Source organism: Mercenaria mercenaria, chromosome 3, assembly GCF_021730395.1.
Source record: "Mercenaria mercenaria strain notata chromosome 3, MADL_Memer_1, whole genome shotgun sequence".
In the NCBI taxonomy this organism is placed as follows: Eukaryota; Metazoa; Mollusca; class Bivalvia; order Venerida; family Veneridae; genus Mercenaria; species Mercenaria mercenaria.
Window position 1 is genome coordinate 93067544 of NC_069363.1, and position 25580 is coordinate 93093123.

The 25580-nt window shown below is 32.7% G+C and overlaps 1 protein-coding gene across 1 annotated transcript; it reads right to left on the minus strand.

Moving 5' to 3' along the window:
* Positions 1-591: 591 nt before the first annotated feature.
* On the minus strand, positions 592-17156 carry LOC123524022 (intraflagellar transport protein 74 homolog). The gene is made up of 18 exons (XM_053539327.1): positions 17083-17156; positions 16336-16381; positions 16101-16199; positions 15545-15605; positions 14713-14772; positions 13672-13733; positions 12920-12998; positions 12202-12324; positions 11434-11618; positions 10817-10896; positions 10126-10179; positions 9220-9260; positions 8568-8624; positions 7864-7984; positions 7406-7569; positions 5471-5596; positions 2310-2370; positions 592-1762 (listed from the first exon to the last, which is right to left on the minus strand). The coding sequence occupies exons 1-18, from the start codon at positions 17123-17125 to the stop codon at positions 1644-1646; spliced, it is 1581 nt and encodes a 526-aa protein (XP_053395302.1). The 5' UTR covers positions 17126-17156; the 3' UTR covers positions 592-1643.
* Positions 17157-25580: the final 8424 nt, after the last annotated feature.

Sequence of the window (25580 nt, forward strand, 5' to 3'; positions counted from 1 at the left end):
GTTGGTGATCCTATATTCTAATATGCTTTTCTCTGTTAAAACACTCTTATGCTAGAATGACGTCACGTTAACGTGCAATGACGTCAATGTTTTTGTTGCGACCAAGAAAGAGCGCTACTATATTTAATCTACTGTTTCAGATTAAGGGCGTATTAAAATCGAAATAATTTATAGCAAAACAGTGTTTTAACACTATTTATACACTCGGGCGGTAATACGTCGTACAAATAATTTCACTCGGGCTGCGCCCTCGTAAAATTATTACGCCAGACGTATAACCGCCCATCGTGCATAAATAGTGATAAAATACTCTTTCGCTATAAATTATTTCTTAAATAAATCACGTCAAGATGGATGTACAAAATGGCAAAAAAGATGATGCCTTATGACTGACCAAAAACCTATCTCAGTCTGCACTCTTGTTACAGTCTCATAAACCTTTTGTAATTCTACACTCATGAAGACCTCAGTAATTCCACCTTTACCTGCATATGTGTAGACATTTACAAGTTCTGTGAAATTTTCGGTATATGAGAATATCGATAATACCCCTTCCGCCTTTAACTGATATAAAATCACCAGAAAGAATGATTATATTTCGAAATGATTTATTACAGAAGGCAAAATAAAAGATAGAGTAATGAAATAAACATTATTTACACATCACAGATCTAAAAATAAATAAATACATGGACGGTTTTCACTAACAAAAATGTTCACAAACAAATCATAAGCACAAAAACGTACTTATCTTTTGTCATCAGCTGTGCATAACACTAAGCCTGTATGATAAGAATGTATGTATCTAAGAAAGGAACAATTTGGTACTGTTTGTCTACAAATGAATATTTAAAATAAAAGTTCTGATTTAATGTACTAGATAGAAAACTTTGGACTTTTTTTTTTGCTTTTCCTGTCAATATACATACTGGGTATATAGCTTGAAAAAGGTGCAATTTTATAAGCTTTCTAAAACACAAGAACTAATGAGACTAAAATAATGTTTTTCATACAAAAAACTCATATCAAAAAACATGTCACGTCTGCCAATGAAATACATACATCAAAAAGCATTTAAAAGTTTTTAATTGGTCCCTTTTCTAACTAATACTTATCAGTGTTCCCAAGTTTCAAATTTTGTGAATCATCACATTTAAAGGACCAGTTAATTTCAGTCCTTTCTAAATTTCCACTTTGACTGATTTGTAAATGTTAATCTTTTCTCAGACAAAAGCTTCAGATGTACACTTAAGGTGTCTCAGCAGTATTTATGTTGTATAATAGAAGTAACACCTAAAACCTTACAGAAAGTAGCATAAAATTCATACAAAAACATTGTTGTATGTATAGGAAAGCCCTTTTAAATGTGATGCAACTTTTCCAGCTATACTATGAAAACATTAACATCCATAGGGGACTAGTTTTTGCGGATGGCTTTGAGAATCCACAAAATTAAATCCTAACAAAAAATTTATGCTAAAGTGTTTTGAATTCCACAAATTCATATTCCCGCAAATTAGCTGTTTTGTCCAAAACCATGAAATTTAGTGCTCACAAAATTAAATGATTTTACAGTATTTCAACTGTTTTTTCTTCTTCTTAAATCTGTATTTTCAAGGTTATATTCTTGGTATGAGAAGAGATCACATGCTCGGATTATTGGCCATCTGCGACTGTAGAAGCGTGTTGTAATCGTTGACCCCGTTGAACACACGTCGACTGATTGGTCGGTAGTTACACTCCATAGTCTTCGCATTGATAACTGGGTAATAGTTAAGGTCTATAATCACATATTACATGTTTTTAAATTTTCAGTGAATTATAATAATATAAGAGTGAAATAATTTATCACAAATCTCGCATTTCAACTATAAACACAGTTAAAATTTTCTTAAAACATCAAATATAAAAGTAAGAAATTTATTTGTTTTACATATCTTTCACTCATGAACACTATATTTTATTCTTTCACTTCTGGCTATGCTACTCCTGAAACTATTGTACCTGGTATTTACACAGTGAAAGGTATTTCCATCTTACACTGAAACATTTTTTTTTTTTTTTTTTTTTTGGTTGGGTTTAACGTCGCACCGACGCAGTGAAAGGTCATATGGCAACTTCACTGAAACATCAAACACCTCCATATACTGTAATTTAGACTACACGTAAGTACATCTAGAAAATATAGAAAATCACTTCATTGCAATTTTTTCTCTTTTTCTATCATCACTGAAATAATGCACAATTGTATAAATATTATATGATTAAATACACCACATAACACACGATGTAATGCAAAAAAAGGATACAATCTCTCATCACAAAATTGTTCTGTTCATGGTGTTGCCATTTACGCTCCAGGTTACCAAGCTGAAAGAATACAATCTCTAAGTTTATAACACACTGATATAACACTCTCGTAAAAGATAATCAAAACTGAACATGGTAAATAAGATTTTACTGTGGCCGACAGTAAACTAAGAATGTCTTTTAATTTTCTAAATATTACTGTCAAACAAAAGCATCTTTTTCAACATCAAAAGCAGGTTGCAAGAAAAGTTATTCTTTGTGCCAAGTCTAATTGCAAAGTTCACTGCCAGTGATAAAACTCTTACAACTTCAAGGTTGCATATACTCCCAAACTTAAATTCTGGTATTTACTAGAACGGAACTGTCAGCCCTTTGACAGATTACATAATACCCCAGTAACACTGCCTTCTTATACAAAACATGCAAATTCAGTGAATTTATATCCCTGCCAAATAAGTTGTTTTGTGAATGAGGGGACTATATTCTGAAAGACATTTAATTTCCTGATACACACAAGTTAAGTACAAAAAGACCATGAAGATCCATCAAAGGGTTACTTTGTTTTGTGGGAATTACTGAATTTTAAAATAACCATGCAGTTACTAAAGAGATCCTGATAAAAGATAAGCATGTACCACTGCCCTGTAGTTATCTATATTTGTGTTAAAATGTCATGAAGACCCCTCTATAGATTACTTTATGAGGGAACTTATGCATTGTAAAATAACTAAAGGGCAATAACTCTGGTTAATGAAGTGATCCTGATGAAAGTGCATATACTCCACCGCAATTTAGTGATCTACATTTGTGTGGTTTTATGAAGATCCATACATAGGTTACTTAGATACAATCAAAAATCCCTATTCTTTAGCAAATCAAGGAGAAAAACTTTTTACTGAGTCAAGGGAGATAATACTATATGGGAGCAAAGGTCATGTGCTAATCAGTCATTAAGTGAGGTTTGGTGATTCTAATTTATTAAAATACACATTTTCATTATTTTTTAACCAAATCAAGGGGTGAACAAAGGTCATGTACTAATTAATAACTATGCGAGTTTTGGTAATTCTAGCTGCAATTCTTTTTGAATTATACGCATTTTCACTTTTTTTTCTCAAACAAATCAACGGGAAAAAACTCTGCTTTTACTAGGTCAAGGAGGATAATATAAATGTGAGTGAAGGTCACGTGTAATCATTAATTATGTGAGGTTTGGTGATTCTAGCCTAAATAATTTTTGAATTTTAAGCATTAATTTTTCTATTTCAGACGGACCGACCGACAAACAGCCTGACAGACAACGCCAAAACAATATCTCTCCGCCTTTGGGGGGGGGGGGGGGGGGGAGGAGAAAAATTTGGACCTTTTTAATAACAAGAGGGCAATGATGGCCCTATATCGCTCACCTGTTATCATTGCACTTGAGGACAAGAAGGTCCTCAGTAAAAATATTTAAGTCCAAAGGACAGGAACAACAATGGAAAGAAATTTAACCAAAAAGAAAAAACAATTCTTACAAGGTACAGATATGTCAAAATGCACCTAAAAAATGGAGGTACCATCCATGTTGTTCCACAGAAAAGTGGTCTCAGTTTTTCCCTACGGCCAATAATAAAAAAGTTCCTAAAAATAAGCTATTTATAGTAATGTAAAAGGGAAGTAATTAAAAAAAAAAAATATTGTAAGTGAACAAAAGAAGGCTCTGCCAAATAAATCTGTTGACATAAATGAAATTTCAGATCAGTATCTTCATTAGTTACGGAGATATACCCATTTTAATTTGAAATAAAGGGAGGTAATTTGACATAAAAATCAGTCCATAGTTATCTACCCTGATTGTCTCAGTCCAACTAATGACAATTATGAAATTTCAAATAAGTCCTATAAGTACTTACTGATATAAATCCATTTTGATTACAATCAGGGGAGGTAATCAGATATAAAATAACTCTGGAACCTACGATTGGATCTGAATTGTCATGGAATCTAAGATTTATTGTTGTTGAAGATATTTTGGAAGTTTGTATCAAATAAAACCATAAATGAAGTCTCTATATGGCTGCAAAAGCCAAAATAGCCAATTTTGGACCTTTAAGGGGCCATAACTCTGGAACCCATTATGGAATTTGGCCAGTTCAAGAAAGGAACCAAGACCTTGTGGTGATACAAGTTGTGTGCAAGTTTGGTTAAAATCAAATCATAAATGAAGCTGCTATTCTGCAGACAAGGTCAAAATAGCTAATTTTGGCCCTTTCAGGGGCCATAACTCTGGAACCTATTATGGGATCTAGCCGGTTCAAGAAAGGAACTGAGATCTTATGGTGACACAAGTTTTGTGCAAGTTTGAATAAATTCAAATCATAAATGAAGCTGCTATTGTGCAGACAAGGTCAAAATAGCTAATTTTGGCCCTTTCAGGGGCCATAACTCTAGAACCCATAAAGGAATCTCGCCAGTTCTAGAAAGGAACCAAGATCTTAAGGTGATACTAGCTGTGTGCAAGTTTGGTTAAAATCAAATCATAAATGAAGCTGCTATTGTGCAGACAAGGTCAAAATAGCTAATTCTGGCCCTTTCAGGGGCCATAACTCTGGAACCCATAATGGAATCTGGCCAGTTCAAGAAAGGAACCAAGACCTTATGATGATACAAGTTGTGTGCAAGTTTGGTAAAAATCAAATCATAAATAAAGCTGCTATTGTGCAGACAAGGTCAAAATAGCTAATTTTAGCCCTTTCAGGGGCCATAACTCTAAAACCCATAATGGGATCTGGCCAGTTCAAGAAAGGAACCGAGATCTTATGGCAATACAAGTTGTGTGCAAGTTTGGTTAAAATAAAATCATAAATTAAACCACTATCGTGCAGACAAGAAATTGTTGACGCACGGACGGACGCACGAGACGCACGGACACACAGACGACGGACGAAGGGTGATCACAAAAGCTCACCTTGTCACTATGTGATAGGTGCGCTAAAAAAAACGTCTATAACTTCAACAAAAATTGATAAATTGTAACCAACATTGAACTTGACCTGTATTTTATAATGATATAGGAACATTTCTTGATGCACAAAATTTTCTAAATTGCTTTTGCTAAATTCGCAATTATAAAACAACCAACATTTATATTAAAGGATTGAACTAGGAATAAATTTACCTGTGAATAAGTCTCATTGTCATTCAGTGAGGCTTTCAGTCCCTCGTACTTAGAACTAAGCTGCTGAAGCTGCCGTTTAAATGTTTCCTTCCTCTTTTGTAAAATAATTCTGTCTGCCTGCAATTTCTGTAATCAACAAAGAATTCAGCTTTAAACATGTTACATATGTGTTAAGACTTCTTTAAATTTCTAGCCGAAAAGATAAAAAGAAAAATTAAAACATTAAAACAGAAATCAAAGGCTTCTTTAAAACAATTTTTTTCTAAAGACCTCATTTCATAAGATTTTCTTAAAATAAAGGTGTTCCTTTTATATTCTCAAATTTACTAAAATGCTACTGTATTTATAAACAGTACAACATTGATCTCATATAGACTATATTTATTTGTTTAAGATTGAAATATTTTTCACTGAGTTAACACCAGATGCAGTATTTTCACGAGCGGTGTATGCATGAGTGAAAATGCAATATCTTGTTTCAAAAGTGAAAGATATTTTGATCAACGATTTTCTTTTTACTTTGTGTCTTTTCAATGGTTTTAACAGATTTTAATTCTTTTTCCTAGTTCTGTACCAGTGAAAGAAATATATGGTATTTTTCGCTATGAAGTAACCAGATATACCCCGGTATTACCCTCTAATACTTCAATAATTCACAGAAAATGGTAATAAAGCCAAATATTCCCATTAATGGAGGGAAGGAGGGATGATCTCCACTTGATTGTCAACAATTGTGTTTCCTTAACCTCTACCCTCCTAAATTGCTAAAATGGATTGTACATCCATCATTCAATTTTGGCAGTACCACTTGTTTATCAAAGGGGTGTTCACTTAAAATTTACTGACTGAAAAGCAAACAGTGCAGACCAAGATCAGCCTAAATCACTTGCCACCAGCAGGCTAAAGGTTAACACGGCCTTTGATATGAACTTATCAGCATATGAAAACAAGAGCTGTCGAAGGACAGCAACGCTCGACTATTTAACAGCCTTGTCACTTGAATGAATAAGAAAGTCGAAAAAGGGGCATAATTTAGTAAAAAAAGTGAAATAGGGTTATGGAACCTGCATAGTGCTTATCAGCTCATGACAGTGAACTAGTGTGTGAAGTTTCAATCCTTTCCCATTAGTGGATACTGAGATACCAGCTTACATACAAAAACTTAACCAAAAATTTCTATGTTGAAAAAGGGGCATAATTTTGTAAAAAAAGCAAAATAAAGTTATGGAACCTGCTTTGGGCATGTCAGATCATGACAGTGAACAAGTGTGTGAAGTTTCAATCCATTCCCATTAGTGAGTACTGAGATACCAGCTTACATACAAAACCTTAACCAAAAAATTCTAAGTCGAAAAAGGGGCATAATTTTGTAAAAAAGCAAAATAGAGTTATGGAACCTGTGCAATGTAAGTCAGTTTATCACAGTAAATAAGTGTGTGAAGTTTCAATCCATTCCCACAAGTGGTTACTGAGATACCAGCTTACATACAAAACCTTAACCAAAAATTTCTAAGTCAAAAAAGGGGCATAATTTTGTAAAAAAGCAAAACAGAGTTATGGAACCTGTGCAATGTAAGTCAGTTTATCACAGTGAATAAGTGTGTGAAGTTTCAATCCATTCCCACAAGTGGTTGCTGAGATACCAGCTTACATACAAAAACTTAACCAAATCGGGACGCCGACGCGGACGCCGACGCATGGGCGAGTCCAATAGCTCTACTATTCTATGAATAGTCGAGCTAATAAGCTTATCAACATATGAAATTTGTAAAGTACAAGATCTACATTTCAAAGTATATTTAGTGTTCAAGACCTTTCAGAAGTGATTTGAACAAAATTACCATTCAACATGCATTTTTTACAACTATAATTTAATACCAGTTTCAATTATTTCTCTGATTTTAAAATATGCTAAATAATTATGACAGGTAATACCTGTTTCTTTTCTTCAGATTTTCTCTTCAGCGAGTCAAGATCTCGGAATGTAACAAGTTCTGTTTCCATAGTAGATATCTTATCACGAAGCATAACAAGTTCTGTATTAATCTTGTCTTCCAATTGCTCCACTTTCTCTAAATCCTCGCGTAACTTCTCATTTTCTGAAATTTATAAAAAAAACCTTCAAAACTTTCTAAAAATACCCATTCTCTAGTTCAGTGGAAACTCTGAAGAGCAACACAGAGCAGAATTAATTTGTTGTATAAAGGCTGATACTCTGCAGAGATAACTTTACAGGCTACTTTATATGTCCGAGAAATTTTCAATAGAGAATACATTGTTAATCTTAGAATAACAAATTTAACTATTCTACATTAATATTTTAAGAGTCATTCTACTTCTGCAAAAGTGAGAAAATGTTAAGCTGAACCCTGTCTCTGATCTTATAAACATACCTTGTGCTAATCCCATAGATGTGTACTCTGATTTTTTCATTTCCCCTTCCTTGAAAGCAAGATCTTCCTTCATTTCTGCTAGCTCATTCTGGCTAGGTAGAGCCGTAAACCGTCCCATATTCTATAACAACAAAAGCATGATAAATCTTCCATTCATTTTTTGTATAACCAATAGTATTTAAAATCCATGAAAAATTAATCCCCTGCAAATATTAATGATTTAACAGTATGGCTGACATAGACTGTGTCCAGAGTCAAAGGTTGACATAGACTATGTCCAGAGTCAAAGGTTGACATAGACTGTGCCAGAGTCAAAGGTTGACATAGACTGTGTCCAGAGTCAAACAGACAGACAAGTGATAACTACTGGGCGTCCACTAAAGGGGCTGGCCTTTATCAATGGACTTTCATATATATGTATCTATTTTCTTCAAGAAATATTCCTGTATACTGTTTTGGGGCACTTTATCTCTATACTCTCATTCACCAAATACTGCAAGTATATAAAGAAAACTATTCGTAAACAATTTAAATGATGAAAAAGAAATGCAGATGAAGAGCTTTGATATAAAAACCAAATGATATACTACTGAATATTTCCAAATTACACAGAATTAACTTAATGAACAACACTAATACACACTGTTCCTTTCATGCAATCCTTACTGTTAAAACTCATTGGTAAAAGAAAGATGTTCACCTACCCTGCTAATGTGTTCCAGCAAGCTCACCACATTCTGCTCTAATTCAGATATTTTTTGCTGAAAAATAAATGTTATTTCATACATACAGTTTTTCAACTAAGTATAAGTACATGTCGTGAGTACTTAAGCCTATAAATACAGTTTGACAATTTTTTTAACACTTTTTTTTTATCATGCAAATTGAAAATTAATATCAGAAACTCAATCAAAGTCAATTAATACTAATATGCACTAATTTAGCTCAGTGTTTATAGAAAATGTTTGCTACCATTTTCTAGCTTTAATTTTGGAGTTTGGCCTCAGACGCTACACTCAACATTATATCAGAAACAAGCAGGCACCTGGGTAGAACCAAAAACCTGTGAAAACTAGCTGGATGGCTTCCTCACATGATGGCTTGAGCAGAACTGAAACCCACAGAGCTGAAGGGCAAACAATTTGTAGTCAGCAACCATAACCACATGGAACAGAGATTAGGAACTAGTGGCACTGGACCTTAAAGTCTTTTGTTACAAACTGAAGCGATTATTTGGTCCATCTGGACTCATAATTCAAAAGCTATACCTATCAAAGGAATCACTAAAAAATCACAAAGTATTAATTAGACAAAAGCCAAATAATCTTATAAGGTCATTCTCTACAAACTACTTACATATTCTTGGGACTTTGCTTCTTCAAATGTCTGAAGGAAATCTGCAAGAAGTGTATGAAAGTCAGTAACACAGTTAAAAGATAAATATAGCATTTATAATTTTAGAAATCTACGTAATGAATTTTTTTTCAGACTCATCTATTTATGAGTCTCAAAAAAAAATGTGAGTGTCATCACAATGAAGAACTTTATTTTTAGCATTAGATACTCAAAGTCTACACTTTAAAACATGAAAATTACAAAAGACTGAACATAAATACTTTAAAACATTTTAATAGTCTTTATAAACTATTTTTAACTGCATAATATTTTATGTACCCTGTGACGACATGAAGGACTGGTTTGTATTTTGTCCTTATCACTCACTTTACAGATGGAAATTTTAAAGAGGACCATGTGGCAAAACAAAATTACAACAACCATTTCAACTGGTTAAATTAATTGTTTTGACGAATCAGCTTCCTTGTATTATGCCACAAACACTGTGTGCAATATCACTTTGTAATTTTCACTTTTTGGTTAATATGACAATACATCCCTGGGGACGTTTGACCTTTAACACTTTGTGACCTTGGCGAATTTTATGCGAATAGGACTCAGGATGCAATACTAAGACCTAAAATAATCACTGCGAATATGCTTATTAGGTGGCAATGTCTTTCTTCTAAGTGCCATCAAAACCTGAATCTATAATAATTCAATATTAAAGCTCGAAACACTTGGCTGCCCCTACAACTTGCCCTTAACACATAAAGCAGAAAATATTGTGTTCTTCCAGTCCTTTTATGTTAAAAATGTGACAACTCTTATAACCCAATTTGTTTCAAGTTTTCTTTGTTATATAACAAAAATAACTTTAACTACTGACTACCACTATCTCATTAACTTTTTAAAAGAAAAGCTTACCATCCATAGTTTCTTCCCTCTTTTTCAACTCCTTGTACTTCTGATTTCTCTCTCCTGTTGATAAACATATATTAAACATTAATTTCATTGTTAATTTTAATTAACTTATAAAGGAGTACACTGATAAAAGGATTGAATGCCATTCACTGACAGATTTAACCAACTGGATTCAATTAGGAAGTCAGAATCCTTCCAATAAATCTAGCTGGAATGTTCCCTTATAACATCAGTTCCAAGACCTTACTGATTTGATATAAACAGCAAAAAGCATAAAAGGAAAAGTATTATGTCTAATAATCGATACTGCCTGCCACCTTTTTAACACTAAAATGGGAACAAGAGAAGAGGTCTCCAATAGTCTGCCTCTTTTAAATATCTGCGACGTTTTCTGAGAAATAATATTTATATGAAGTGAGCCGTGCCATGAGAAAATCAACAAAGTGGCTTTGCGACCAGCATGGATCCAGACCAGCCTGCGCATCCGCGCAGTCTGGTCAGGACCCATGCTGTTCGCTAACGGTTTCTCTAATTGCAGTAGGCTTTAAAAGCGAACAGCATGGATCCTGACCAGACTGCGCAGATGCGCAGGCTGGTCTGGATCCATGCTGGTCGCAAAGCCACTATGTTGGTTTTCTCATGGCGCGGCTCAAGTAATAACTATCCTAAAGGAGCAAGAACACCTTTAACGTACCTTGGTTTTCCTCTATGTCCATATCAAGGGAGTGAATCTCTTCCTGCACAGATTCCATCTTTTCTCGGAATTCATTAGTTCTATGAAATTGTAAGTATATTTGTGTCACTGTATGAAATGGTAGGTATATTTGGGTGAAAGCATTTCAAACCATCAATTCCATTTGAACAAGAATAACATGTCTCTGTAGACCAACTTCTTGTTATGTCCGGTACTGAGAGCATGATAAAAGAATCTTAACAATTCCTAAAAGCATTTCAGTAAATGCAAGTTGAGACTGACATACTGTACCAGAGATAACTCAAGTTTTCGACAGATTCTCAGTTACTTTTCAACTCATCTTTAATCTAAATATATTCCATATCCCTCTATTTTAGACCTGTGATAAATTCTTCCCCAAAAAAGTTCACAAGTCTTTCTATGTTAGACAAATTCAACCAGACAAGGAACCAAACTTGCTCATGGAGTCAGGGACCTGTTTGCATGGTAACTCAAAGTTCCCCATCACAACTTAAGTAGACAGACAATAAGCAGAGCAATTGCAATTAACATACAATTTTTTCAATCAACATACAGATTTATTCTATCTTAAAATATAATCAAACAGAAATGCTCACTGTCTTTCCATGCTAGCTATCTCCACATTGTCTTCTTTGACCTGTTTCAGAAGTTTCTCCCTCTCCTCAGCGGGACTTGTTGTTGACTTGGCCTCCTCTATCAGGCTGTCTCTCTTCACCTCTAGCTCATTCAGCTGCTCATACAGCCTTACAGCTTCTTGTTTTACTTGTGACATTGACAGTTCCTAGAAAATGGTAAAATTTTCGAGAAGTTAATTATCATAACGGTATTCTAACGTGACACAATTTGCTTTCCTATTAAACATAGATGGAGATGCTCAAAACTTTATCCACTGCTTAAGATGTCCAGTGGTTGTTGTTCCTTTATTGTGCATCATATATTGATGAAAACACAGCAGAATACAATGTACAGCAATAAGTGTGTACTTACTGTAGATACGGTGCCATTTGTACAAATTTCACACTATATGCATCGGCAGTAGACATGGTTTCAAAACTGAACCAGTGGCCAGCTTAACCAGTGGATAAATGTTTGAGCAACTCAGTAAAGCAGATGCTAGACTGGTCATAGTTGCAAGTATAAAACGAGTTTTCCACAAGATACTTATAACATCCTCACATAAAACAGTACAAAATGATAAATAATACTACAGGTTAGATATTACAATTTGGTAAAAACCACAGGCCATTAAGTCCTGCCAAAGATGGAACTAAGAAACAAACAATTTTGAGGTCAGTATGCTTTTCAAGTGATAAATCTTGAAATTCTTGAAAAAATCTGACAAAGTAGAGACAAAGAGTTCAAACCTCTTGAAGACCTTCCATCTTGGAATTGAGAACATCTAACTGTTGCTGGCCATCCTCTAACTGCTTCAACATGTGCTCATTCATATCCTTTATACGGTAGTACTTCTGACGCATGTCTGGGTCCTAGTAAAATATAAAACTTTGTTGGTTTGTTTCGGGTTTAGTGCATTTTTTTCAACAGTATTTCAGTTATGTAACGGTTAGTAGTTAACCTAGCCAGTGATTCTGCATCAGGAAACACCTGTTCTCTATAAGGAACTGCCTTCATCTCCACATGAATCGAGGTGGAGGATAAAATGACTTCAGACACAAAGTCAAATTGTCAAAAAAAAAAGGTATCAGGATAATTAAAATGTGCCGCAATTGTGACAGATCAATAAAATCAATAAAATAAAAGTAGTCTACAAGTTGACAGGTTTTCCAATATGAAAGAAAAGCTTCCATGACTTTCTTCAATTTGAGAGCAAACTTGTTTTTTTATCAAAACTGGAAGATGGAGAACGTCTACATATAAAAATCTATCATCAGATTAAGAAGTGTGCATTAGGAAAATTCAACATAATTACACACGTAACAACAAACTTTCATTTTGAAATTGTTAAACCAAGTGAGGTACCATTTTCTTTTATTCTAACTTTCCTCTTAATTCAAATTTTTAGTTACTTTCTATTAAGCTTGACAGCACAAAAAACAAAAACATAAAATAAACATTGCTTACCATGTCATTAACCAGGTTATCAGCCATACGTTTTTCTTGATCCAGTTCATGGTCTATCTGCTTAATCTGATCCTCTTTCCTACATAACAATGGAAAAAACAGACATTAAGACTTGACATTATTATTAATTCCTAGCTTAAAAAACAGTTTCTCATCTTGTCCCTAGGAATGATTTTGCCCATTATAATAGAAAAGAAGTACTGTTATGTATCATCTGGAATAACGAAAACTAGTTGCAAATATCAACTCCAATGCAGATAATCAAGTTATGAAAACACCTCATTTAAAAAAAAATCAGACAAGCAAAAACAAAGTGATATAAATGCTCTCCATTATTATCTTCTGTCTATGTATCTTGTTCTGTAAAAATTCTTATGTATTCTTTTTGCGAACATTTTTAACCAAGACCACCTATATGATATTTTATTAAGACAAACATTCTGACAAAGTTTCATTATGAACGGGCCAAAAATGTGACCTCTGGAGTGCAAATGAACCAAATGCTCATGCTGGAACATCCATCTATATATATTCTATATTAACAGCTCACCATGAATCAAAGCACATGCATATTCGTTATATTACTGTCAATTGATATAACATGATTTACCAAAAAAATGTCTTGAATTTCAAAACTATTGTAGGATCAACTTTTTATTACAAACACAGACTGATTGATGGGGGAAAATCCTTCTGGTAGTACACAGATAGGGGACTAATAATTTAAGATTTGGAAGCTGTCCTAAACTTACTGTTTCTTAATTTCAAATAGATCTTCTATCTTCTTTGCCTCCCTTTCATTAGCTGCTCTCAGCTGAAATAAAACAACATATTTATAATACAAAATGAAATTCTTTTCTTAGCGTTGCTATGTGAGCTGTAAGAGAGGAAAACTTGTTTGACTTCTGATGCCGGATAGTGAAATTTGGCATATCTGAGAAACTTACAGATTTTACTGATTAATATTCCACGTGCATTTACATTTTCAAAGACATTGTCATATATGATACATGGTGAGGATGTAGAAAATCTATTCAAGTTTGAATCAAATCCATTTAGTAATAACATAGAGAGTGGGTGTGTACTGAAACATTAACCAGGAACTTTAAGTATAAAAGGGGCATAATTCATGAAATAATTTTCCAAGAGTAATGGATTTTGTGTTATAGGCTGTGAATGACAATGTGGTGAAGTTTAAGCAAATCCATCCACAAATAACCAAGAAAATGTGAAAGTGTATCAAAATATCAACTTCAAATTTAGTGCAAAACAGATGTATAATTCATGAAATATTTTTCTCTTAGTAATAGACCTTGTGTTATATGATTTGTGACAAGTCTGAATCAATTCCATTCGTGAATTACAAAGAAAATGCGAAAATGCATCAAGACTCTAATTTGAATTTTATGCAAACCCAACCTTCGATCAGATCAACTTCTAGGAATCATCCACAACCTGTTCATCATCTTTTAAAAGTTTCTTTGTACAGCATGGTGTGCCAAAGTGAAGGTTTTTTTGCTTTTTTAGCTTTGCACCTGGGTAGCACTACCTGCTTAAATGTGCTCAGTGCATAGTTTGAACCCACGTAGCATTCACAGCTATTTGTATTTTTAAGACACTTACACACCTTACTTTCAGAATTAAACTTACATACTTAAAAATATTTTCTGAATCAAATACTATAATTTTTGGAATTTCACTCAAACAGAAAACAGAAATTACTTTTAAGGTAATTCAAAGACGTTTAATCACAAGTGACACATCTGACAGAAACTGAAATCAATTGTACTTACATCATTTAGATCAAATTCAACATCTTGGATATCCTCGTCTGTTGTCAATTTATCAACTAGCTGCAAAGTAGCAAAATAAACTGTATGAACGGACTGTTTACAGAATTATACATCTTTTATGTAGACCTTTTGTGTTTTATCTGATTAAACATAAATTGCCAATAATATAGCAGTGCTTTCAAAATAGAGGTAAGAACTGTTCTTAACAAATCTGAATTGACCAGCCAGTCAAAACCTTCAGATCAACTGACTGACCAATTATATGATGCAAATCTGGTACAACAGCATTCTAAATTAACTTTGAAAGGACAGTTCAGGGGTTCATACTGTTGTTATGTAATTCATCAAGTCAAAATTTAGCTATCTTCAAATGAAATCTTCACCTTTTTCTTTTATCCTTCTAAAAGACAATGTAAAATGATTCAGTTTTCATAGCAAAATCTTGAAAATGAACAAAGAATTAAACAGGCTTAGCATTTGCAAGTACATGCATATGTAAATTTATTATGGTAGTGAGTTCATCAAATAAGACAGTAAATAGAAGGGTTATAGGAAGGTGATTTGCACTATTTCTAAGTATATGGTTCAAACCACAAAATAGGCTGAGGTTTTCTATTTGTTTTTCGCCCAATTTTCAAACCAATTTCTTTAAAACAGATGTCTTCAAACTTGTGGAAATCCCTTGACTTGCAGGTTTTACTGACCACCTTAAATGAACCAGTTATAGAACATACCTGCACTATATACAGTATTACAGACAAATGAGATAAAAGAAGTGAAACCTTTTATTTTAAAGACAGTCAGAATATGACATTGAAATAGGCCAACTTACAGTATTATAATCACCAAGCTCTCCCTGTAGATCTTTTATTTCACTTGCAAGTGTCTCTGCTCTGAAATTGTAAAATAAGTAATTCTTGTTTATTGTTTCTTTTAACCTTTTTCTCTACCATTTAATATGATCTGTTTTAAGAAATAATATATACAAATGCAACATTAACATGTTTCAAAATATTTAAACACGATGAAGAGATTATAATCAGGAACATCCACATGAATTATTATAACCTTTTTATTGTGTTTAAACAGATTAAAACATGCTGTATATCATTTTGCTTCTAATATGTCTTTTATGTAAGGAAAGTGGATGGAATGATAAACAGGGAAGCACTATCTCTTCGTACTTTAACAGTTCAAATTATAGGTAAATGTAATGTCAACATGGCAGAGGTTACACTTCCCATGGAATAATTTAAGAGTGCCGTACCTATATTGCACTACATCATATGTTGAAGTGATGCCAATACTGCCACATTTTAATTAAGATAAATATTTTTTCCACAACAGGCAAAAAAAAATGCAACATTCATATAAGTAAAGATTCATACCTTTTCTCGTATGTAAGATAGCTGGAATTTTCCTCACTGACATTTTCTATCTCCTTATTCAATCTTGTTGTCTCTGTATTCAGCTCATTTATCTTACTCCTGCAATCAAAACGGAACAACAGTCATAATGCTGATCACAATTTAAAGGGTCTCCAATCCTGACTAACTTCATAATATCATAATTGTTTTAATAAAACAGTTTCTAGAATACTAAATATCAAAGGTAAAATCCTACCTGACCAGCCCTAGATAGTATGTTCTGTCATGCACTTGTCTCTGGCCTGAAAAAAAGTCATCTTTGTTATACTTATGACTTAACAACAGGTACTTAATTTACATTTACATTAGAGGTGACTGCTTAAATATTTCAATGAAAAGCAAACATCAGGCGTATTTATAAGACATACATGTAAGAAGGAATAAGAGCTGTCATTCAACAATTCAAAAGTGTTGTCACTACAAAGTTAAATGAATGGATTCTGAAGTATTAAAAATGGGTACAACTTTGTGAACAAGTGAAACAGAGTCACTGGACTAGAGCACTGTATGTCAGTTTATCATAGGAAACAAGTTTGTGAAGTTTCAATCCATTCCCACAAGTGGTTACTGAGATACCAGCTTACACACTAAATCTTAACCTACAAAATAAAGTAACTGTTATGAAACATAAGCAGTGCAAGTCAACAGTGAACAAGAACATAAAGTTCCACTCTATTCCTATAAGTGGTTACTGAGATACCAGCTTGCATACATATGCTAAACCAAAATTTGCCAAGAGAAAAAAATGGCATAAGTCAAAAAGTTGCATAACTTTGTAAAATGCAACATGCGGTTTTGTGCCTTTTTCAGTGACATTTATAATCCTAAAATAGTTTATATTTTGACATCAAATGAACATTACATAGCAGGCATCACAGAGCATTATGATGTCTCCCTACAAGTTATAAATATTCCCCTCTCATATGTATTTGTACATACTAACCTTTAGCAGCGGTTTTCATGCCACCGAGGCCTTGCTGAGTCATCGGTCTATCAACAACTGTCACTCGTGCATCCAGAGCTGTAATTGTATTACATCAAGGAATAAATAATGTAGGAAGTGTCAAACATACAGAATATTTTTAAAGAAAATAAGCAATATTAAAATCATCTATACCAAATTGCAAAAAGTATAGGTTTTTACTACAGATTTGGTCTTTAAACTCCCTAATTCAAAACTGAAAATTTTGAAACCAACAAAACTTTGTGATCGTACTTTTGTGCTAGTGTAGATATTAGACTTAAGGTCAGTTTGGTTTATTTTATTGTAACATAAACATATAAAGTTTCATATTACATACAAATATATTAACATAATTATAGATCAATCAACCTTATGGAAACAAAATGTAAACACTATTATCATACTAAGATTGCATATTTTCCTTTTTATTCCTCACATATGCTTTTAAAATTTTTTCCTTATTTTGGGTATTTTCATTTTCCCAATTTTTTCGGGACCCGGGGTCCTTTTCCCAAATTTTGATGATAAATGTCCGTATGGCTGAAATTGAGCATCTAAAAAGAAATTGCATTTTGTTACAGTACCCTTTCAGTTTGTTTTTAATGTAAAGTCAATTTTTATACTCCTCCGCCGCGGGGGCCTCCTTGGACCGGGCTCTGACTGGATTCGTAAATAGAACGAAGTTGTTGCTTTTTGTGCTTGAAAAAACAACTAATTCATCCAAAATTGTTTGGTATTGAAATCATATTTTCTGTTCATTAATTACGGTGTTGTTTATCTAGAAAAGTTTGTGAGTCAAATTTTTTATATTTTTCTGTCACTGACTTTAAAAAATTTGGATAATTTTGTATTCCAACTGTCAAAAAAACACGTAGTATGCTTTAAAGTTGGGAAACACCAAAAAATTTTTTTTTTTGCAAATATACTGTCCACATGGGTTCGATACTTACAAAAAAAATTTTCTAAGTTTACACTTTACAGCAGTAGCACATGCTTAAATGTCTGTGGCATCTAAAGAAAACAAACTGACATGAAATCATTTAATTTTATGGGCAAGAAATTTGGAGGTCTTTGCCAAATTTGTTACATCACATTAAAAATGAATTTGTAGAATTCCTATTCTTTGATAAAAAGTTAATGAGAAATCTGCTACTGGTATTATTTCAGGACTAAAGGGAAAACTTAAAATTAGTCCAAATGAAATCAATTTTTTTCAGTATTTTTTCAGGAACACTTTGTTAGTTTCAACATACGGGAATTTCCCTAGACCTTAAAAAAAAGGGGAAAATGCGTAAAAAATTTTAAATACATCAAAGAAAAAGAAGATATATTTTTAATTTTTAAATAAACAACTCAAAAAATTCACTTTCTTCCCACGTTTTTTTCCCCTTAAAGTTTTGTTTAATTACAAATAGAAAAAACTTACCATAGCAGTGGCAGTCTTTTTGCTGAACCTGGTTGTCGACCCCCCCTTTGCGCAGTAAAACAAAAAGAATTTTACAAGACCTAATACTACTTTTAAAAATAAAATTTTTGTATAGTATCTCTTAGTTTAACCACCCTTTTTTCCCAAAAATTGTGAAAAACAATTCATCAAAATTTCCAAGCTAATGCATTTTTCTAAACCAAAGGCTCAACGATGAAAAGAAGTGAAAAACAGACACAATTTACTTCAATTCCCAAATTTTGACTCATTTTTATTAAATGACATTCTTAATTTTTTATCCCTTTTTTTTAAGCTAATGGGAAAAGTTAAACGGGGGGACAAGAAAGTGTGGAATTCAAACTGTCATCTAACACAAACTACTAAACATGCGACAAGACTACAGAAAAATTTTAATTCCCGCTTATGCTTTTAATCTTTAAAAACAAATCACACGGGGTCCAAAAAGCCCCCGATCACGGGGGGTTTTTGACACAAATTTAAATCAACCTTTGGGAAAAGCTGCTTTCGGATCAGTCTAAAAAAATTTTTAATGCAAGTTGGGCACTTTTAGATAAACCCCTAAATTTCAAACCCCCCTGAAAAAATCAAACCTACAGTCCCCAGTACTGTGCTTTTTCTTATTAAAACTGTAAGCAAAAAAAATTTTTGACAAAAGGACCTCATGAAATACCTTAAATACGGTAATTTGGAAAAGTATTACCTTTCCAATTGGTCTCGACCTTTTTTGGGCCTGCCTGCATCCCTGGGGGATTTCCATAAATGAAGGGAAAATAAATTTAAAAAATTTACTAATTACCCAGATTTATTTTTACGTTCAAATAATAATTTAAACAAGTGAACTACTTACAGCAGTAAAGTAATTGAGATACAGGAAGTATCTACACAGATCTAACAGTAGCTAAAAATTTCAGCTTCAGAGATGTTTACATGCTGTTAGGGATCTCTTATCTGAACCGAACTCTGTACTCGAGTTAAACCATGGTTCTGCCGAGAATCAACAAGAGCACCGCCTTGCGATGCAGACACTCTTCTGTCTTTTTTGTCTCTGTACAATAGAAATATTGTCATACTCATGATTTTCTAAGTCAAAAAGGGGCCATAATTCTTGCAAAAAAGCAAAGTAGGTTACGGTACTTGCTGTCGAGTCAGCTTTTAGGCAATACTGCTCCATTTTTTAAAGCAGTAGTTTTACGTTTAGGTTTTTTTAAAAGGGAGAAAAGTTGACCTAAAACCATCAAGTGATGAAAAAACTCATTTTTTTTTTTTTTTTTTAAAAAAATTCAGATCCCAAAAAAATGGTGGGGAAAAAATGTCCCCTTTGATATGAAAAATGGGGGGGACATTTTCAAAATTTTGGGGGAAAAACAACTTTTGATGTGTCTTTTGAAATAAGCAGAAATATTACAAAACAAGTCTTTATTGTAGCCCAAACCCATTTTTCTTTTCAATGAACATCCTAAAGGATCCTTTTCCTTTGGTTAATCCAATTTTCTGCACCCTTAACTTGTGGTTTGATTTAGTGAACTTTTTTCCTTTTTTGGAGAAAATTGGGTTTTTAACGGTCGAGGGAATTTTAAATAAACAACGGACACATTTTTCAATTTCTTTTTGCCGCGACAGGGGGTTAGAACTTTAACCCCTTTAACACATCAGGCTGTTGGTCTAGGGGCTTTTTATAAAATTTAGGCCATTAATCATTAGACTGAATGTCTCTCATGTCTGCAGATACAGAAATGCAAGGGGTTTGACGTCAACGGCAGATAGATAAATTGATTGTTGATCAAAAAGACATTTTTGTGGGAAACTCTCCTGTCCTTTTCGGATTAGTTCGGGCCCATAACTTAACTACGCTATTTTTACAGTCGTGTACTCCATTAATTAGGGGCGAAACCCCCATTTTTTTTCCTAACCAGCAACATCGGCCCCTGACTCTCGCGAGAAATGATGATCTTGCGAATTCTTAGCACATGGTTTTTTTTGAATTTCGATCAATTTTTTTATTTAAAAATTTAATTGATTTAAAAATGTAAGATTTTCACAAATTCAAAAAATTTTACCATAAAAGGGTTTAAATTTCACGAATTTCCAAAAATAAAAATTCTTTACCGTTAGTTTTTATTTCAAAATGAAGATACCTCGAACTGACAACTGAAAATGGTGAGCACAATATGCGGGCATGGACCCATTTGAAACTTTTGGGTATAATTTTGCTTTCAAATGGTGTTGCATGGTTCTTTTTTCGCCAAATCAAAGAAAAATGGTTAAGAATATTTTAAAAAAAAAGGGAGTCTCTAGCATTTGATTTGATAAAATTATAGCGTGACAGACCGGGCACTTTTCGGTTAGGTTTCCTAGGGGCGTTTTCAGCTCAAGATCCGAAACAACAAAAAACTCTCTGAGCTGAATTTTTTTAGCTTATTCGAAAAGGGAAAGAAAAAAAACGATGATTTGAAATACGTTCCGGCCGTCCCATAAGCACAATCGTACCCAAAATTTTCAAACAACTGACGCTTCCTAAACAAGTTTAATGCGACATTCATAACTTTTACACGAGTTTGATACTGCCGCCTAAGCGGAACCCTGCATAACTAAAAAAGTCACCGTCAGTATTTAAAAGACCTTATTGTTCCAGAACAAATTTTCCCATTAACATGGCAAATTTTTGGAAATATCATTTCCTAAATAAAGAAACAAAAATGATCCGCTGAAAAACTGTTGGGGTTGCCGTGTTGTAAACAAAAAAATCCAAACACATTTTTAACATTTCGAAAAAATTTACGTAAAAAAAATTTTGAACATTTGATTTTTACAAACTAATCATTGAAATGTATTATACATACGGGTCACACTGCTTGAAATTTTTGTAAAAATCGCTTCAAAAAAAAAAAAAATGTGCCCAAAAAATTTTTCAATTCCAAAGAATGCGATTTTTTCTTAAATTTCCCGGGTTGTTGTTGTTAATTGAATGAAATGCAAAATGAACGATTTTTCGCGAAATGGTCAATTTATACATGACCGTTTCGCAGTGAGACAGTGAAGTGTTGTGGGCGCAAAGGACACAAAAGAATTGATCGAGAGGGCTAAATCACTTTCTTATGGAGGTGAAGACACCAGGTTTGAATTCTGGCCACTGCTTATGTGGTTTGCCCTTGAGCATTGCACTTTATCACAATTGTCTCAGTCTGATTACCAGCTAATTGCACGGGGTAATTTAAGGTTTTAATGTTTTTAAACAAGCAGTTGCTCACGATTCGTAGAGCTTATATGTTTACCCTTTTTCGTAAACGAGGGTAAAAAAAAAGTTACCTTTTACTTTTTTCCCTTTAATACGAGAAGGGCGAAGTATAAAAACTGAGACGTCTTTTGAATTTTATCAGACCCTGGTCATATGTGCGAAAAACCGAGGGGACCTTTATCCTGAAACGTATCCCCTTTGATTTATAAAATGCATTTTTCCTATATTTTCCCCATTAAGAGCCCCGTATAGGGTGTTTTACCCCCTTTGCACGCTAAAGAGTAGAATTAATTGCTAATTGCCTTTTTTCTCGAGTATCAGAAAGGCAAGTGTTTTGTTCCACTGACTACATAAATGGTTACAAAGTACCTTTTCTTAGTGTTTGAAGTCATTCTTAATCAACATTCTGTAATGGAAAAATTTTGTGTCATTCTTTTTTTTTACAGTTTTTTTTTTCAAAAAGTTTTCAATATTTAAAAAAAAACCAAATATTCAAAAAGAAAAGACTATAAAACGAAATCCTATTTTATGTTGGACGTGTAAAACTGACATGTGCAAACATTTCGCAAAAACACAGGGGGCACCATTTTGACAAACTCAGGGTTAAGGTTATAGAATTGATCGTGTACAGTGCTTTTCAACTGTCTATGATATTTCATTTCATGTTAGTTAAAACAAAAATAATCGCCTAAACAAAAAAAGCGAAAGTCCTATTTTTTTTTTTTTTAATGTGAGTGAAATATGCTAAAAAATTTTTTCCATGATTCGAAAGAGTTTTGCTCGTAAAAGATCGAAAAAAAAAATTACCATGCTAAATTGTAGAAAAAAATTCATTAAAGAAAAAAGTTTGGCTAAAAACAAGTTCTTTAATAGAAAAAATCAAATGGATAATAAAGAAAAAACTTTTCCTCGCAAGTTTTGGAAATAATCAAGAAATTTAGATCGCAATTTTTTCAGTTAAAATATTAGCCTTGATGATTTAAAAATCTTTTTAAAAATTATAAAATGATACTCAAAATCTTTTTCATAAATGATCTATTTCTTTTCAAAACGTGATGAAGCTGTAAATGTAAAAATTTCTTGACAACCCTGAAAAAAAGTTAAAAAAAAAAAAACAATATGTTCTCTAAAGATAAAAACTTGCATGATAAAATGTTTCTGATTTCTTTTATTGAGCAAAAATTTTAATCTCCCATTTATGACCTTTTTTAATTTAATTTTTGAAAAACTGTGTAACCCCGGGGCAGGTCAAAGGGATTTATTGTCCCAATATAAAAAAGGGGATAAGTTATCCCTTTTCGAATTATAGAGGATCACTTTAATAAACTTTTTGGGAAAAATATTTAAATGTATTAAGAAATCGTATCAAAACTGGTGTGAAAAGAAAATGTTTTTAAGCCTAAATATTTTCCCGGGGTGGGCGTTCTACAACAGATGTATTTTCCTATTACATGCTATTATAAAAAAGGGTTTTTATCTAGAAATCAAAATTATGGTGCATTTTCATTGATTACCAAGTGCCTTTGATACAGTTAACAGAGGCTTAGGACTAAATTGATCAACAGGTATAAGCGTAAAATGTTTAAAATGTTAAAAGTATATATTAAATGTTAATTTTTTTTAAAAAAATGTCAAGTAATATGAATTTTTCTGATCTTCAATGTAACAATGGGTTTGAAACAGGGGACCCCTTAACTCCCTTGCCTTTATACCTTTAAAAATGATATTGCTAAAAATATAAATTTTGATCTTTAACTGAAAAAGTTTTTTGAACTATTGTCTTGTACAAAATTTTATTTGCTGATGACATGTATTGTTCACTACTGATCAAAAAGTCTGGGGTCACAAATAAGCTAACATCTTACTTTTAAAAAGGGGTTTAAAAATCAATGTTGTAAAACGAATATGTTTTTTTAAAAAAAAGGAAAAACAAAAGTTTATCCCGATTTTAATAAAAAGAAAGAATTGAAATTGTTGAAAATTTTGTATATTTGGGAAATTAAAATTTCACCTACACTGTATCATGGAAAATGCTTTTAAAGCACTACATGATCAAGCCCTTAGAGCAATAATGATCTTTTAAATGTCTTTGAAATGTTAGTCTTGTTTTAAACAAAGTTATCTTTTTTGTTCTAGAGTTCCATTTTAACATATGAGCGAAGTAGGGGGATTTAAAATTACAAGGGGAGATAAATTACACTTTCGTTTTTGTAAATATATACGAAAAAAAGGGGCAAACCCCTACCTAGCGTATATGGCAATTTGGACGCGTGCCTTTATCAGTTTTTTTGTATGGAAAGAGCTTTAATTTCGGTTAAAAATTATGAAAAAAAAACGAAAAACCCTATTATCACTGTAAATGTTTTATTTTAAAGTTTAAAACTGTTTTTTTGGGTGCAAATGAATTCTATCATTGATCACCTCGGTATTCAATACAGATTTTTTTTTTGATACCAGTGTAAATCATTAAAATTTTTTAAAAAACAAGAATAAGGGCCAATTTGTCCAAGTTTGGGAGTGTTAAATTAATCCCTTTTAAAAAAAAAATGATATTATTGTAAATAAAAAAACTGCTTTTTTTTTAAAAAAGTATTTAGATTCATATCAAATGACAACCAAAGGGAAACAAATACATTTACGATTAGGTTCACAATTTAGAGATAGAGCTAGGAAGATATTTAAGTAAAAAGGAAAAATTAATTAGAAATTATGCAATCAAGCAGAATACCTTTTCATTTATTTGTCCACTTTAATTTTGCATAAGATCCAAACCCCGGGCCGATGCCATGGCCTACTGTGCAAAAGTTTAAATACACTAAGCACCCGAGTAAAGATGATATATATCTTCAAAAAATTTTTAAAGAAGCATTAACTAAAAGAAAGATATCTTGAAATCTAGCTTCTAAAAGGGGATAAAATTATTTCTTTTTGTTCTTTTTTTCTGTATAATGTTCACTTTCTCGGTAGATTTTCTTGTTTAATTTTTTTATTTTTTGTAAATGGCCCAAAAGGCAAAGATTGCTGATTAATAAATGAAACTGAAACTATTTTATGATTCCAATGTCTTTGGTAGGAATCAGAATTACGAAAAATAGTTTTGTTAGTAGTATCTGTTTGTATTTAGTATTTACATCAGTTAAACTAATGTTCATATACCAGAGATTTGAAATACTGACCGAGACCAAACAAAACAATCCCATGGACTTCTGCAGACGTTAATTCACAAAAGACGTGTATTATCCCTACATTCGTTTATAGTTTTGCTTGATGTTACGCCTTCCTGTTTGGTTGTCAGTGGTGGAACAGGAGAAAGACTCGTTGCTTTGACACTTGCCTTCTGCCATGTTTCGTCGGGCCCTTAATAATGTTTATTTTATTGCTTTGTCGTCCGCACAGACATTGAGTTCATCAGTATTTAGACTGAAACTTTCATAAGACTTTGGGTAAAGAAACCCGGTCTACAAAAAACCACAATATATTAAAAATCAAAGTTAAATATTTTTAAGTTTTGAATGTTGCATTTATCAAAACTTATCATTAAAAATGCCGCCACGTCAAAACAAGAAAGAAATTTTTCACGAAAGTTCAATGGTTGGGGGGGAACAAAATCGTTTTGTCTGAAAGAATAACAAAAAACCATTCAACTAATACCGTGTAGACGAAAGGAAAATTTTAACTATTTTTAAAATTTAAAGCCTTACTTCCGGTATCATTAAACACCAACTAAATTTGTTATATTAAAAAATTATCGCCTCGAGCACCAGACCATGAGGCCAAGATCAGCCTCACATCGGA